Source organism: Trachurus trachurus (genome assembly GCF_905171665.1).
Source record: "Trachurus trachurus genome assembly, chromosome: 3".
In the NCBI taxonomy this organism is placed as follows: Eukaryota; Metazoa; Chordata; class Actinopteri; order Carangiformes; family Carangidae; genus Trachurus; species Trachurus trachurus.
In genome coordinates this window covers 28,837,888-28,854,360 of record NC_139893.1, presented here as the reverse complement: position 1 = coordinate 28,854,360, position 16,473 = coordinate 28,837,888, and the positions used below count along the sequence as shown (strand labels likewise).

The following is a 16,473-nucleotide window of genomic DNA, read 5'->3' as shown; positions in this document are numbered from 1 at the left end:
ATACCTGGCGACAACATTTGCATAAAAACATGTGGTTTTTCTGTCCGACTTCATTTGCCTGTTTTCAAAACTGCTTCAAATGCTCAAACTGTGTTCAGCAGTAGTAGATACATCATTCTGTACCATTAGCGGCGGCCATGTTGGGCCATGACTGTGGATACATTACGCGCCATGTAAAACTGTTGTAAAGCGTGAGCGGCTCACGTTTATGTCCATCATTTGTAAACCGATTCCTTAGGTTCAGCGTTAGTTCAGTGTACATGTTCATGCGCTGGCTGGAGAGCAGCACCTTGTGCTTGTAGTGTAAATGAACAAGTGATTCTATCTAAAGACAAACACAAACGTTTCCGGAGCGTCGCACTAATTACAGAGGTCATGGTGAAATAACCACAAACAAACATGATGAGCAACAGGAAGTTATGAGACCGAGTCTGACTCAAAACTAAAAATTTGTCAGTCATAAAGAGACACTTGCAGGCAGCTTTTGACAATATCTGAGTATTGTACTTATGCTATGAAACATAGCTCCTATAACCGGAACTACACTATGTCAAGTCCAGTTCTTCTCCAGGGTTTCATCTCTGTTCTCCTTTATTATCCTCATTATGTGATTATCATTTTCTTGTTCCTGATGCAATAAACACACAGCACACACACACACACTTTACCTTCCTGACAACTGAAACAAACGTGAACTGAAACAACGCCCTCTCATCAGTGTGAGTGTTTTTACTTCTCCTTTGATTTCATTCCTCCTCTTGTACCAGGCACAACCATACACACACACACACACACACACACACACGCTCCAGTTGCAAAGGATGATGCAACACAAAGTGAAAATCAACTGTTGCTAAGAAAATGTTTCTCTCTTATCTGTACACAGAGCTTACATTGACATTTGAGTAAATGCTGTTAAAAAAAAACTTGTCTGTTCTCACCTGCAAACTCTTGACAAATTAAAGAATCAAACGCACACACATTTTATCACAAATGTCTTGCTTTCACTTTCCATTTCCTCCTATAAATATCTGAGCTGTTTAAATGCACCTGCCTGCACACAGTGGTATTTGTTTCCGCTTATCTGTCACCTGTTGGCTTGATGTTACCCTGTTTACTTCATTCTGTCTCTCTGATCTACTCCCCCACATGCTGCGTCGACGCCTCAATATGCTTGTGTTTCTGTTTTACATACACTCAGCGGCATGACTGAAGCGTCCAACAGGTGACGGCATCACCTGAACAACTCCTGTGACAGCAGCAGCAGCAGCAGCAGCATTTAACTGAATGTCCACAGAGCGAGACAAACCACCGCTTAAGTGTTTGGGACGAACCCTCATCAGGTCTTTGCCGGTAAAACTTTGTCATGTACAGAGATGGAAGCTGGTCAGCATCAACACCACAAACACTGACGCCCTGTACATTTATCAACGCATTGCTGCAAAAAACCTATTGTGATTAAATGAGCAGATATTGTTATTTCAGTGTGAGTGTAAATCTCTGATCATTTTCATTTTGTGATGAATTATCAAACACCAGCTCATTCATTTTCTCTCCAGCAGCTGGTTAATTGATTCAGGAATGTTTCTCTAAATTTCAGTGTCATTTCTTCAGCTCGTTAGCTGATGGTGATGGGATTCTCATCAGGATCAATTATGTTGATAGATTGAGAAATTGTTCATGTCACTGCAGTGACGTTAAGCTCCGTGGACTGGATGAAAGTCTCTGTGGAGTCAAGTTTCAGTGGCAGCACTGGAAGCCTCAGTGTCTGTGAGCAGCGTTGGTGGTACGTTGGCCCCACGTCGGCCCTCCGCCAGCTCACACACACTCTTTGACTCATGCAGACATGTGGAGGAGGCTCGTGGGGCATCGACAACAACAACAAGCCCCTTTGTTTTCTCCCTCTGTTGTTTTCATAAACAGCTCAGAATCTATTTGTGGCCTGAAATTTAAATCTGATTATTAGGACCAACAGAGAGAGAGTTGACATGACCAGAGAACAAAATACTTCTCACATTATTCAAAAACCCTCAAGAGTTTGAATCCACAAAATAAAAAATGACACCGATTTGACCCGACACTTGATTTTTCTCACTTTTAGTATTTATTTCCCTTCATGATTTTCTCTGGAATCATATCACCCGGCCTGAAAGCCATGAAATATGATGGTTGTTTTATCTTGTTCCGTCTGATTTTTATTTTCATTTTAGTCTTTATTTATCAATTTAAAGATTTAAAGTTATTGAATTGTTTTTGTGGATGATAATCACTTTTTTGTGGCCTCTCTCACCTGGATTTATTTTATCCTCTAGCCATTTAATTTTATTGTTGCCCATGTCAATCTGTCTTCTACTAACCCATTCAAAATCCATAAAAACTAAATGATAACATGATATATCAGTCAAGTAGTTTTACTATCTCAAGGTAATTATCCATCCGGAGCTTATTAAGCTAGCCATCGTCTCACTGCAGGTGTGATCACTGCATCATGATTGGACCACAACAGTCATGTGACACACAGGTGCATACAGATGTGCAGTTCTACAGAATGAGATCATGTTCTTATTTTTTGTCTCAGAATCATCACATCCCAAATTGAAATTTGCATTTTCATTATAACATGCACACAAACACACATACAGATCCTCCATCTCCTCTCCCCACCTGAACAGTAGCCCCACTCCCTCCATCCCCCTCCCACAAAACAAAGGCAGCTCTCTGACACCAACTTCTCTCCCGCTACAAAAGAGGAAACTTGACACAAGGCCGGTCGCTGCAGCCTTACGTTTCCTCTGCACAATAAAACACAGACGCAGCCGTTTGAAATAGCCCACCTACCACCGTGGGACCTGCTCTTTGGAGACACCTGACCCCCCTCCCACCCACCTCCCTGACCCCACCCGCCTTTCAGCTACACCTCAGACGTCGGGAATCGGCCCCGAGATTCAGGAGCAGGTCCACACCTCGTGGAGAGGAACTCAAGCTGAAAACAAGAGTGTGAACACAAAAACACCATTGTCACAGACGCACTATGAACGCATCAAAACATGTTAAACTCAACATGATCAATTTAACCCCTAACCTGCTGCATCTGGAAGAGAGAGGTATATAATCAAAGACACTAGGGCTGAAACTACTTGTTATTTCACTATCAGCTCAGGCTCACACAGATCCATCAGAGAGCATCACAAACCTAAAACATGCTGCCTGCAAGGTTTTCCCTGGGTTATTGAGACCTATAGTTCTGTATAGCAGGGGGGAGATCTTGATAGCTGTATTGTCAGACACTGTGCATACGCTGAGTCCGCACGGTCATAAAAAGCCTCTAGTATGCGCGGACGTCCAGGGAGTCCGCTCCGCCCAACTATGTGGGGGCCTTAAAACAGAAGTTAACAAGGAAAAAAAAAAAAAAAAAAAGGAAAACATTGCACGTCCTGCGATGTGACTATCACACATGCACACATCGCTACGCTCAAACGATATATCGTGCAGCCCTACCCTGGGGGGAACCGGGATCTGACGCAGCACAGCACTGAGAGCTGGGTAGCATGTTGCATCACACATGATATGCAGTGTGTATTCAAAAAAGTTGAGATTTTTCCTTTCTCTGTGCGCCGCAGACGTCCAAAATCACCCAGGCAGCCAGATAGGCAAGGGGGAAACAATGTGACTGTGTTAACCCATCTTCTTTATGAGGGATTTTTGAATACCACACATTACAAGTTACTGTATGTGGCAATTGTAACCCTAACAATAAATGTTGAGACTTGTATACAGACTGTGTTGAACTTTCTGAAAAGGTACTAACAGCAGAATTCACTCTGAAAGAACTACTTTTCTGAAAAGATGTTAAATGTGCTGACCTTTCTGAAGGATGCAAACTGTGATAACCTCTCCGAAAAGATGGAACTAGTAGAAACATGAGCTTGTCAGTGTGTAAACCCCACCCACCATAATTTTTTCAACGTTCGACCACTCGGTGGCAAAACCAGTTTGAAGCCTCCCAGACATCTCCTTTCCCACTCCGCTGAAAGAGCAACTTGTAAAACCAGAGGATACAAACCTCAACAGAACAGTTCTCCTTTGTCCTCTCACACTCAAACACATCACTGCAGTTGCTACAACAACTTCATAGTGCTGAATCTGTCTGGGTTTTATTAATCCTGCATCTATTGATTATTTTCAATACTGACAAGTCTTTTGTGAATTAACCGTTTTGTTGATTCGTCTGTCGATAAATTAAATTGTCATTCAGACAAGACAAAGCAGTGAATCCTCACATCTAATAAACTGTAGGAGATATTTAACTTTTTTGGTTGGAATCATCAAAACAGTGCGGATTATTGATTGACTGTAAGTTTCCCATAGAGTTGAGGAAACTTTGCCTTGTTGTTGGAAACCTCTGCTTGTTTGTAGTGGAGGAGAAATGTGAGCAGCTCCAACTGCATCAAACCTATAATCACCTTCAGGGCAATTCCACCAGACTGGGTAAACAGGTTGTGGACTCATGCATCACCAATGCGGGTTGAGTGCCAATCATGTAACTGCTCTCCGCGAACGCTTGGCTGTGGCGTCGAGGTAGTGTTTAGGATCTTGACAGCGAAGGCAACCAGAATGTGGCCAAACTGGTCCAGAGCTCAGGACGGTCGGTGACTCTGAAAACACTCATCTGACAACCGTCCAGCGCCACTCGCCAACTCCTGCACAGCACAGTCCCATCTACAGGACGCGGGTCTGTTCCCAGAGCATGGAAAGGTAATTAAGGTCATGTTTGAGCTGAACTGATTTACTGCCACACATGTTGAGGAAACGGTGGAAGAGCTGTGAGATGAAATATTGACCAATGCCACCATGCACCACAAAACACTGACCCACATTTCCATCTGTAATACAGAGTCCTGTCGTAAACACACAACTGTCCCGGCCAGCTTTAAAGGGGACACAGCCCCGTCCACGGATCAGGATGTCCAAGGTCTGAAACCGCAGACACAATTCATTCAGCAAGGGAGGGGCCTCTAGAGCAGAAATTTAATTAGCTTTCTATATTAATAAAAGATTATTACATAAGAGATAAAATATGGCATCCCCGAGAGCTCAACGCAGTGCAGTTTAAGAACACACGTGCAGTGACACAAATGTGCTATTTTAGAAGCATCTTCCTCAATTTGACAGAAACTCTGACATGCCGCAAAAAGTCAACACAACAGAGGTGTGTTGTTCTAGGGACACAATAAGTGACAGTCTTGGCTAAGCTAACAGTATAGAAATATTACCTGAATGATGTGATATTGACGTCATAACAAACCAAACAATCTCACCACACAGGAAGCCGTCTTCACCGCTTCTGAAGTCAAGAAGCATTAAACAAAACTGCACGTTTTGGAACGCATGTGTTATAAATTTGATGATGTTTACTGAATTTGTAGCGTTTCTTCTCATTTTCATAAGTTTCAGTAATTGTCTCAGCCAGGCCACGGTAAGTTTAACCATTTTCTGACACATGAAAAGATGAGCGGATAACAGTTGGCTTTAAACTCAAGGTCCTTAACTGCGAATGTGTGATTCGTCTTGAATGCGGCAAAATACTTTTGCATTGTGATTGTGCTCCATTTTCAATTACGCAGCTGAGTTTCCTGAGAGGTCAACAGGTCCGACTGACTCCAAACTACATCAAGCAATCTTTAAAAAAGCGCCTTTATGTTGAGTTCAAACTGTTCAAGTTCATATGGATGGATAAACAGTCTCCAGCTGCTGTTATTAACTTTAGCACTATCAAGTTTTTTCAGTTTCATTGTATTGTCTAAACATATTTTTGGTAAATTTGTTCCTCAGCTTAAGTTAGAGACGTTTAACCCAAGTCTCATTTTGAGCATTTTATAGTCCACTGGACCCATGAGATCAGTTTAGTAGAAAGAGAAGCATGTTCAGTCATTACTGCTTCATAGAATAAGACTTTTCTCTTACTCTTTGCCTTTTTACTAGTGAAATATGGGACAGTCCCACATCTGCAGAGCTTAAAAAGGAAGACACATGAAACTTGATACTGCTTTATTCAACATGCAGCTTCAAAGAGTAAGAGTACCATCTCATGGCTGTAAAATGTTTCAATCTTGTAGGCAAGAAAATGGTCCCATACCAGTTTATAATATTGGATATGGGACAAATCAAGCTCAGACCTGTTATCAATATCTGTCCATAACAAAGTCCTCCCCTACCAAGCTTTACCTTCAGTTTCTGTTTGCACCAGGTTCAATGTCGTAAACTCATACCTTTATCAGTTTGCATAATACAGAGTTTATATGAGGTCACACGTTTTGAAGTTCTAGCAAACTTTGAGATGTGAATTAGACATGAAAACATATTTCATGACTTTTTAATCTGAGAATATTTCAGCTTCATTAAAAAAAAAAAAAAAAAAAACTTGAATCTCAGTGGCTCACACCGTGATCAGCTCCTGTCTCAGATAGGCTACATAAATCATACACAGGCGCCACATCATCATTTATCATCATAATAACAACCATCCTCCTTACTTCATTAAAATCATACAACATCTTTGACATGTGGCCGTTTGCACCAATCAATCAATAATCTGATCATCAGTCCGAACCCAATCACCCGAGCAGCCACACACGCCTCGTGTTCAGAAACACCACGGAGCAGTTTCCGTCTGCAGGTCACTTCTACACCAGACTCGGAGTTTTATTCAGTTACTTACGTGTTGTGGGGTTTTCTTTTCCTGCAGAGAGAAGAGTCGCGGCTGCGTTGCGGGGCAGAAGTGCGTGTCCTGTGCGCGCTGAGCGGAGCGGACTGCTGCTTGGACTGAGTGACCTCCGGCTCGACGGGGAAACACAAAGCAGCGGCAGCGGTGGCGGAGTGAGCGGACTGAGCTGAGGCAGGGAGAGCAGCAGCAGCCGAGGAACCTCCACCTGCCCCCCCGTGTGGCAGATATGGGAATTTAAAAAACAAAAAAACAACAACCTTTAACCCCTAAACACCCGCAACGCACGCGACCTCACAACCATAGACTGTGTTCACAACACAGGATTAAGTCTGCTCTGCCTGTGTGTGTGTGTATGTGTGTGTGTGTGTGTGTGTGGGTGTGTGTGGGTGTGTGTGTGTGGGCTATTATTATCACACAGACTTTTTTAAGAGTAAATGTCGGGGAGGAATGGTAAATGAATAGCCTAGTGAAAAATAATTTAATGTCACGGCCTTTCTTGGACCAAAGTAAAACATTCCAATTCGTTTTTTCTTAATATCTTGTAGGCTATATTTTTGATTTTGTGAATTGTATCTCCCAGGATACGTTGCACAGTTAGGTTATAAAAAGCATCAAAATGGTAAACATAGTAATATTTACATTGATGGGGAGAAATTGTGCATTATTGTTTTTTCTGGGCATCATACATTTTAGTTTTTGAACTGATTTCATTCAGTTTTACCAGTTCGGTTTTGTGCAGTAAAAAGCGACTGCCCAAAAATATTACAAAAACAAAAGAAACAAGGCATAGCCACAAAACAATAATTTTGTGTGAAAAATGAGAAATGATTTTGCATGATATGTTTTTGTAATCAATATTTATATGCCTTCCAATTTGATACAACATTTTGAATAATAGGCTACACATTGACCAAATTTCAACCTTTTTTTGTACTCCTAATCAGGCAATGTATCCTGGTGGATACATTAATCAAAAATATTAAGACAATAGTCCTTATTCCTTTTAAGAGTAAATATTGTTTAAGTGTTTTATATATGTTTAATTGAAAATAAATATGATTACTATGACACATGACCTGAACCAAATCGTGACCTATATGCTGATACCAGACAAGAATATTGACAGATAATAATTTGATGGGGGAAATCTTCCAGTATGTCACCTACAGGATGTTAAGTGTATCTTCTGGTACATGTTGCTCAAGTATTACAGTAGGTAAATAATAATTTCTGGAAGATGTGGTGTTGGACTATGTTAAATGCTGTTTATTTGCAAAGGTTTGCATGCTAATCTGTTTAAGATTGTGATTAAATGTAATCAGATCAGTTAATGGCAGCATGTTAGCATACAGTCAACTAATCAAAACTTTTATTTCTATCTATTTGTACAGCACCATTTCTTTTGGTTAATGTGATTAAATTTGGTAAGATAATTAAACAATTCAAAAGTTGTTTTTAATCAGCATTTTTTTCATTGAGTCTGTTGACATACTGGCATTAGCATTTAGCTCATAGCACCTCTGTCCCCCAGTGCAGCTTTAAAGCTTTTAGCATTGCTGTGAACTATACTTTGTTTTTCACCTGATTCATTAAATTATGTTTTGTTATAACTGAAAGTTATTAGTAATAATAATCAAAAGTTCTAAATATGGTTAAAAAATTAAATGAATAAACAAACTGGGGCTCATGAACACAGTAAACAGGTTGTTGTATAGATAAAAAAAAAAAAAAAAAATCAATACTTAAACAATGCTGGAAGGCCTGTGTACAGGGTTTTCAGATAACAGTAGTGAAGATATACATTCACATCACTGTTGTGTCACACCATTCGGTCCTAACTGACCTGTCTACATGGAGGAGGGTGGTGGTGAGGTCAGGGTCAGTATAAAGAGCACAATACTCCTCCTCACACAGCACATCCAGTCAGAGCAGCCCTAATAAATGATGTTATTCTACAGCCCCCGACGTCACTAACATGGACACTCTGTCCCTGCAGAGCTAAATGTTCAATTGTCTTAATGTAATGATGCAAAGCGCAGTCCTCAAACGAGGCGAGCTGGAGACAGTTTTATAACAGATAAGTGATGCTCAGATTAATGACACTATGTGAGTGACTGACCTCACAGCCAGGGTTTCTTCTCTCACCGAGTTTGTCTTATATCACAGTGGCCTAATGTGTTGTTCCACAAACAGTAGCATCACTCATGTTACTCCAGCTTTAAAAAACTACACTTTATTTCTACCTGAACCACTTTCTACTTCACACAGGTAAGAGAGAAATGTTTAAACTCCATTTATTTGATAAATCCTGATATTAACTTTACACATGAAATGTGAAATCCAGCACAGCAAAAATGAACCTGGTGGTTTCCGATTAGTTTTACCCCCAGTTCAACTGCTTAATGATTTTATTTAAACTGAACTTGTGAAATTATTTATTTGGACTGCTCCCAGGTGTCAAAATGTCCAGCGCAGCAAAAATGGAAACAAGGCACTCACTTGACATGAGGTAAAGTGGTACACAGCTCCAGATTTCTCAATGAAATCCAGACTGGAAACAAAAAAAAAAAAAAATCCTCTCCCAGAAATGTGTCCAAAGTGATCTCCATCGTGTAGCAGGAAGGTTTAAAATTAGTCTCAGACCACAAAAAAAAAAAAATTAAAAATAAAAGTCAGGTGGAGTAGAATAATTTGTACCAGAAAGATTTGGCAAAAATGTCTCCAACATAAAAGCAAAAAGAATCAATGGCCAAAAATATGAACACACCATGATTGGTTTGCTTAAAAATTATAAAAACATTTTATTACAGACTAAAAGTTTCTCCACAGGTTGTGATCAGTTTAAAAATAAAGTGCAAGTGAAATGTCCACTGATGAAACATCAAAGTCGGCCTCAGGCGTCTTTGAGCAGAGCAGCCGCCATGTTCTTGACGAGCGCCGACTTGAGCTGAGGGATGAGGCTGATCTTCATCAGCTTGCTGCTCGAGTACTTGTTCTTGATGGCCTGAACAGAAACACAGGGTTAACGTCACATCTGTGTGAGGAGACGATCGACTCTGCTGTTTGACGGTCAACTCACCAAGAACTTTGTTCTCCCTTCGTTCACATTCACCACGTTTTTGGCAATGTGCTGCATGATGGGCTTCAGGTGGGCCTCGTCGTATGTGGAGTAGTGCTGCTGTGTGGGAGACTGAGACAAGAAGGACAGAACCAGTCAGTTGGTTCCCAGCAGCACAGACACAATCAGAAACATTAACAGTGAGTGGACGTCAGACTGACCCAGGACAGCCCTTCAAGCAGCAGCTGAGACAGACACAGAGCGGCAGCAGCCACCTCAGAGGGACGGTAGTGCACCATGTTGTAGTCGAGGAGGGTCAGCTCCATCAGGTACTTGGCCAGTGTGTGTCTCTCTACATCAGACTGACACAAACATCCACAACACACTGAGCACATTTCATAAACACCTGCAACACTCGTGTTATTTTCCACAGTAGCGCTAAAACTGCAGGACACCAATCACATCTTCACCCTACAGATTAATGTCCAGACAATTTATCACAAATTAATTTGAGTAGTTTATTTCATTATTGGACCATGATCGTCGAGTCAGAAACTTACGCTGGCCACCTTTGACGCCCGCCTGAGGAAGTGCAGTGGGAGAGGACGTCCCAGCTGAAACTTGAGCGTCTCCAGAATCACCTGCTCCATCTGCAGAATCTGAGACTTGGTGAAGGCGTTGTCTGTGATGTAGGCAAAGTCTCCGACCTCTGGAGCGTACATCTCCTCGTACTTACAGGCCACCAGCATGGACGTCACGCCAACCAGCTGCAGCTTCCTGCGAGACACTTGCTGAACCTGAAGGACGGCAGGAGTATTGGTTTTATATTCTTGTCCTATAATTCAGTCTCACTCAGAGACTCACTGAATAATGATATAGAGTACAATTCTGGAGCGAGGCGGTCTCACCTGCAGGAAACGATCCAGGATTGCAACTGTGAGGTACAGAGTCTCGTGCAGCAGCTGGAACCTGGAGTGAACCTGGACCAGCCAGTCGACCAGAAGAGCTCGCATGCGTTCAGTGATCTCATAACCCTGCATGTAGTTGGCTCGTATGGACTGCTGCACCTGTGGAGACGCAACACGTTGTCAGACAACTCAAGAGGATGAGCAGTTGGGTTGTGTGGAGAATAACTCACCTCCAGGACATGCAGGTACTTGTAGATCTCCTTCACGTACTGTGAGCAAAGCTGCGGCAGGTCGCCGTCCTGCTCGTCCACGTCGTGCACAGTGAGCAGCGTCTCAGAAAAAGCCTGGCACAGCTCCTCCTCCTTCATGGACACATCGGCCGGCTCCTCCGGCACCAAAGGGAGCGGATCCACAGGTTCCTGGACCTGGACTTGTGGAGGAACCACCGCTGTGGTTTTGACTTTCTGACCACAAGGTGGTTTGTCTGCTGCTTTGGCTGATGGTTTGACTGGTCCTCTCCTCTGGGCAAACAAGTCAGATTAAGGTACAATTAGAAATATTTGGAAAAGCAGCAACTTATATTAACAAGTGAGGGAAACTAAGAGATGCAGTTTTTCTTCAGTGTAGGATTACAATGGTGAGGTGTGAACTGTTGTCGGATGATGAGGACCAAGTTGCAGCTAAAGTGAGTAATGCGTTTTAAGATAAAGTCACAGTCAAACCTTAGACCTATGAAAATGTGTAGTTTGGGCTGACTGACACAAACCCAATCAAAATACTGACATTAACTGTTCTTTATCGATTAGTCAGACACCTGATAGTGAACACATGGTGTCAGTGCTGCATCAATGTCTGACCACACATGTTGGGGGGGTGGGGGCTGTGTCTGACTCATACAGTCTGTGGTCTGCAGCTGCAGCTGCTGCTGCTACTGTTGTTGTTGTTGAGAGCAGTGGGGAGAGCATGGGCATACATGTCTATTGTCTATGGGGCAGAGAGGTGGGCGTTGAGGTCTGGTCTGTGCTCCGCCATGTTGTTTTACCTTCGTGTTGACCGCCGCACCGGGAAAGTTGGTCACCTCCCCGAGAGCAGCTCTCCTCGGGCCCGGGACTGCAGCTTTCCCCCTCGCTGGGTTCACCGCGTGCGGCCGCTGCTGCAACAACAAACCGTCGAGATAATTAACGACACAGGTGAAACAGCGACGGTTGATAGAGCGGAGCACGAGGACGTGAACAGAGGAGCAGCGTCACCAACAAACAACGACCTGAACTCAGGTCACTCACCGCAGCTCGGACTTCCACAGACGACATGTTGAACGGCGGCAGGACTGACGTCTGACCGTCACTGAGAGGGACCACTCGCTGATTTAGCTCGAGAAACGACTGTTACAAAGCACCGACAAGATCCGTGAACACCGACGTGAGCAGAAGCAGCAGATAACAACACGAAGACACGAGCAGCTTTCAAATAGCGCTCCGTGGAATCTGATTGGACAGAGCCTGAGTAGGCCGCTCCTGATTGGCTGACGGCATCAGGTCTAAAATTAAAGGGCTAAACACAGAAAAACATTGCATGACGTTATCATAGACATGATACATAGGCCTAAGTATCATGCTATTTACGGTAAGTAACTATTAAAAAGCATAATAACTATTTAGTCATATCTTGTCATGATTAAATTTTGTATAATTTTAAGTAATAACAAACAGATCTCCAGTGTGTATCCAACACTATGAAACATTTCATTAGAAATGTTCCTGCAGTCATACTCACATAAGTCATCAGCTGTATTTATGGAAGGTGGTACAGGTACTCTACTCATGTAATAATAATACCTATTGCCATCAGTGTAAATCTATACACAAGACAGTTTGTATTAAAGGTTAAAGACCGATTTTATTTGACTGATACACTAGTCTGGTGAACCTCTTTAAAGAAATATATATACAGTATATGCAAAAAAGTTATCTGGCCTCTGAGTGTCAACACAAGCGTTTACAAGAATGACCAATTTTATTTCTTGAAAGGAAACCAGTCACACCTCTTGCCTCTTAATTAGAGCACTGTCCCGTCTGAGAGCGTTGCTGCAGCCACAGCAAAACATGAGTATACAGTTTTTATTAAATTTTTTAAAGAGTAGAAAATGCTCCTCAGCTGGTGACATGATAGCAGTAAAAAAACAACAACAAAAAACATTTATGTTGATAATGATAAACACAGACTAGTTCTACCTTGCAAACATAATGAATTTTTGCTGATTCTATTTTTTTCCACAGAGGCAGATTTTAACTGATGATACAAAATAATTGTTAGTTGCAGCTCTAGTGTCAAGTCTGAGTTCTAAATATATAGACAGATTAGAGAAGAAACCAGCCTGGATTCAGCACATACAGGAGATTTAGGAGCAACAACAACCATCAAAACACTAAATGAGAAGATCATTACTGCATTCATCCAAGATAAAATACCTGGACGCCCCGAGGCTTACATCACCTGTACAACCTCTTCCATTTGTAAATGACAGTAAAAATCATGCAATAAAAATATGATGGACACACTTCTCTGGTATGGTCGCATCATTACAACCTCACTTCATTCATTTATTGCGTTGTTCTTTGCTTTGTGAAGAGACAAAGTGACCCAAACCGGACAAGGAGGACACGTCATGTCTTCCCATGTGGATCTGTCCAGTTTGTCCTCCATGATGATTTTAAATAAAGACTTGGATTTGGTTGCGAAGCATCAAATTTTCCAATACACATAAGGAGACAGATGACAACCCAACATCTGTGGTCTTAACATTTATTCTGTAGGTTTTTCTGTAGAGGGGCGGATTGGTCATGTTTTCACACCAGAGCAGAGCAAATTAGTGTGTAAAACAAATTTCCCCTCATTTTTCTAATCTGTCATTACAAATCATCATCCTAGCTTTGCTTGTTTTTACCATCTATGGTTTTTAATCTGAAATAGAACCAAATTCAGATAAAAGTGCAGCCTGGGGTTGACTTACACTTAATATTGAAAGGTAAGGATAGTGAATGTCATCTGGTCTGCTTAAAAGTTATAAACCAATAGTAAACCAATGGTTCTCAAAGCGGGGTCCGAGGACCCAGGGTCCCTGAGAGGGTTCAATGGGGTCCCCAACTTTTTCTTGAAATTTTACCACTGTCTTCTAGAATTTATTACTATTACTAAAATTATTTATTTTTAGAGGATATTTTTTTTGCCACTTTTATTATTATAATTTTACTCTTTTTTGTTTTTAAAACTTTTTACCACTTTTTCTAGAACTTTTTTTTATTTTTAGAAATTTGACCAGTTTTTCCTAGAATTTTTTTATTTAAATTTTTATTTATTTATTTTATTTTATTTTTTTAGCTTTTTTTTATTTTAGAAATGTGTGAAAGTTTTTGGAGAAATTGTACCACTTTTTTAATGAATTTTTTCCTACAATATTTCCAGAAATTCACGCCAGTGGCCCTAATTTGAACGTACATTGACGAAAAAAGTAATGTTCTTCAGTCTCAGAACAAATATTTGTGTATTTCTGGTGTTTGCTGGTAATTTGTGTCAATTTAGGGGTCACTGATGTAAAGTTTGAGAACCACTGCTGTAAGCACATTATCTGCTTTTTTTTTGCTTTGAAATAAACTACAACAACAAAATTTTAAGTGCAGCAACAACAATTAAGTGTTTTTGTAATTACGTAGATTTTTTCTACAGAAGTTATGCAGTATAACTTTAAAAAAGTTAATTGCTCATTGGGCCCCTAAGCAGGTGTTAAGTTCGCCTTTTACTGAAATTTTCTGGGGATTTTACTCGGTTATGATGGAACTGCCCCTCTACATCAATGGTTCTCAAAGTAGTGTCCGGGGACCCCCAGGGGTCCTTAAGAGGGTTGAAGGGGGTTCCCAACTTTTTCTTGAAATTTTACTGTTGAGTTGTTCAACATTCAGTCATTTTTCAAAACCCCGCCCCCTCACCTGGCTTCACCTGGGATAAACCAGGTTAGTTATTAACAGAGAGGTCAAAGTCCCAGGAATAGAACAACTTTATAACTTTATTGGAATTTGTCCATCCCAGAGCGGCAGACTGAAGAAGAGACAATCAGATTCAGCTTCAGACCAAACCAAAACTTCCTGTGAGTGAGTCCAGTCCAACACTGCTGCTTCAACCTGCTGACACTGCACGCACTGAAGGTGAGTTTGACTAAAACCTGGAGTCAGAGTCACAGTAAACTTCAGTCAAGTCAGTAGAGGAGGGAGGGGAGCCATGACTGACTCTACTTCCTGTCTGCTGTGTTTTCAGCTTCACTCAGACTAAATGGCTTCCAGACCAGAGGAGGATTTCTGCTGTCCTGTCTGTACGGAGGTCTTCAGAGATCCTGTTCTTCTGTCCTGCAGCCACAGCTTCTGTAAAGACTGTCTGAAGAGCTGGTGGAAGGAGAAACAAGAGCGACTGTGTCCAGTTTGTAAGAGAAGATCTTCAAAGGAACATCCACCTGTTAACCTGGCGTTGAAGAACCTGTGTGAGAGCTTCTTAAAGCAGAGAGAGCAGAGATCTTCAGAGCCTTTCTGCAGTCTGCACTCTAAGAAACTCAGACTCTTCTGTCTGGACCATCAGCAGCCAGTGTGTCTTGTCTGTCTCCATTCAGAAACACACACCAACCATAAAATCAGACCCATCGATGAAGCTGCTCCACAGCTCAAGAAGGAACTTGAGGAAACTCTGGAGCCCTTAAAGAAGAAGTTAAAGGGTTTTGTAGAAGTTCGAGTGAAGTTTGGTCAAACAGCAGAACACATTAAGGTCCAGGCCCGACACACAGAGAGGCAGATTAAGGAGCAGTTTAAGAAGCTTCACCAGTTTCTAGAAGAGGAAGAGGAGGCCAGGATGGCTGCACTGAGGGAGGAAGAGGAGCAGAAGAGTCAGAGGATGAAGGAGAAGATGGAAGCTCTGAGCAGAGAGATAGCAGCTCTTTCACACACAGTCAGAGCCACAGAGGACGAGCTGAGAGCTGAAGACGTCTCATTCCTGCTCAACTACAAGGCTGCAGTGGAAAGAGTCCAGCAGCGCCCCCTGCTGGACTGTCCACAGCTGGACTCAGGAGCTCTGATAGACCAGGCCAAACACCTGGGCAACCTGACCTTCAACATCTGGAACAAGATGAAGGACATGGTCTCCTACAGTCCTCTGGTTCTGGACCCAAACACTGCTGGTCCAGAAGTCATCCTGTCTGAAGATCTGACCAGTGTGAGACGAGGAGACAAATACCAGCAGCTTCCTGACAATCCAGAGAGGTTTGATTCTTGCGGCTCTGTCCTGAGCTCTGAGGGTTTTAACTCAGGGACTCACAGCTGGGATGTCGAGGTTGGAGACAATACATACTGGGGACTGGGTGTGTTCCCAGAGTCTCTGGAGAGGAAGGGATTCAACGTACTCTTTGGATCATGGATGATATGTTTCGATGGAAATAAATACAGAGCACGTTCACCATCAACTTCATGGACTGTTCTCCCAGAGCAGAAGAAGTACCAGAGGATCAGAGTGAATCTGGATTTGAACAGAGGAAAACTGTCGTTCTCTGATCCTGATACTAACACACACATACACACCTTCACACACACTTTCACAAAGAAGATGTTTCCATACATTGAGACTAATAATAACCTCCCAGTGAAGCTGTTACCAGTGAAGGTGTCAGTGACAGTGGAGCAGAGCAGTTAGAGATAAAGAGGACAATCATATTTATAATGTTGTTTAACATTTAAAGGGAAAAGTCAGTG

The 16,473-nt window shown here is 42.0% G+C and overlaps 3 protein-coding genes and 1 long non-coding RNA gene across 4 annotated transcripts in view; 1 reads left to right on the top strand and 3 right to left on the bottom strand.

The window, feature by feature from the left end:
- LOC311007715 (CD82 antigen-like) overlaps positions 1-6,879 on the bottom strand; it is a 34,686-nt gene extending 27,807 nt beyond the window's left edge. Inside the window, exon 1 of the mRNA XM_084000998.1 lies at positions 6,719-6,879. The gene's annotated coding sequence lies outside the window, so the exon portion shown is untranslated. The remainder of the gene's footprint in view (positions 1-6,718) is intronic.
- A 2,707-nt stretch (positions 6,880-9,586) lies between these two features.
- Positions 9,587-11,112, bottom strand: LOC311003918 (G2/mitotic-specific cyclin-B2-like; the record flags this gene model as incomplete). The annotated part of the gene is made up of 6 exons (XM_083995830.1): positions 9,587-9,728; positions 9,804-9,914; positions 10,004-10,144; positions 10,343-10,579; positions 10,691-10,849; positions 10,921-11,112. Coding segments are annotated over 6 exons (951 nt in total), but the record flags the coding sequence as incomplete, so codon positions are not given.
- A 2-nt stretch (positions 11,113-11,114) lies between these two features.
- LOC311003929 lies at positions 11,115-12,109 on the bottom strand. The gene is made up of 3 exons (XR_014596290.1): positions 11,974-12,109; positions 11,733-11,843; positions 11,115-11,211 (listed from the first exon to the last, which is right to left on the bottom strand). It is a non-coding gene; the product is annotated as an uncharacterized lncRNA (long non-coding RNA).
- Positions 12,110-14,796: 2,687 nt separating this feature from the next.
- Positions 14,797-16,473, top strand: LOC311005858 (nuclear factor 7, brain-like). Its single transcript, XM_083998468.1, has 2 exons — positions 14,797-14,889; positions 14,999-16,473. Exon 2 carries the CDS (start codon positions 15,014-15,016, stop codon positions 16,412-16,414), a length of 1,401 nt encoding a protein of 466 aa, XP_083854594.1. The 5' UTR covers positions 14,797-14,889; positions 14,999-15,013; the 3' UTR covers positions 16,415-16,473.

Excerpts from the sequence above, each read along its gene's own strand:
- LOC311005858 (XM_083998468.1), top strand. The coding sequence starts at position 15,014 with ATGGCTTCCAGACCAGAGGAGGATTTCTGCTGTCCTGTCTGTACGGAG.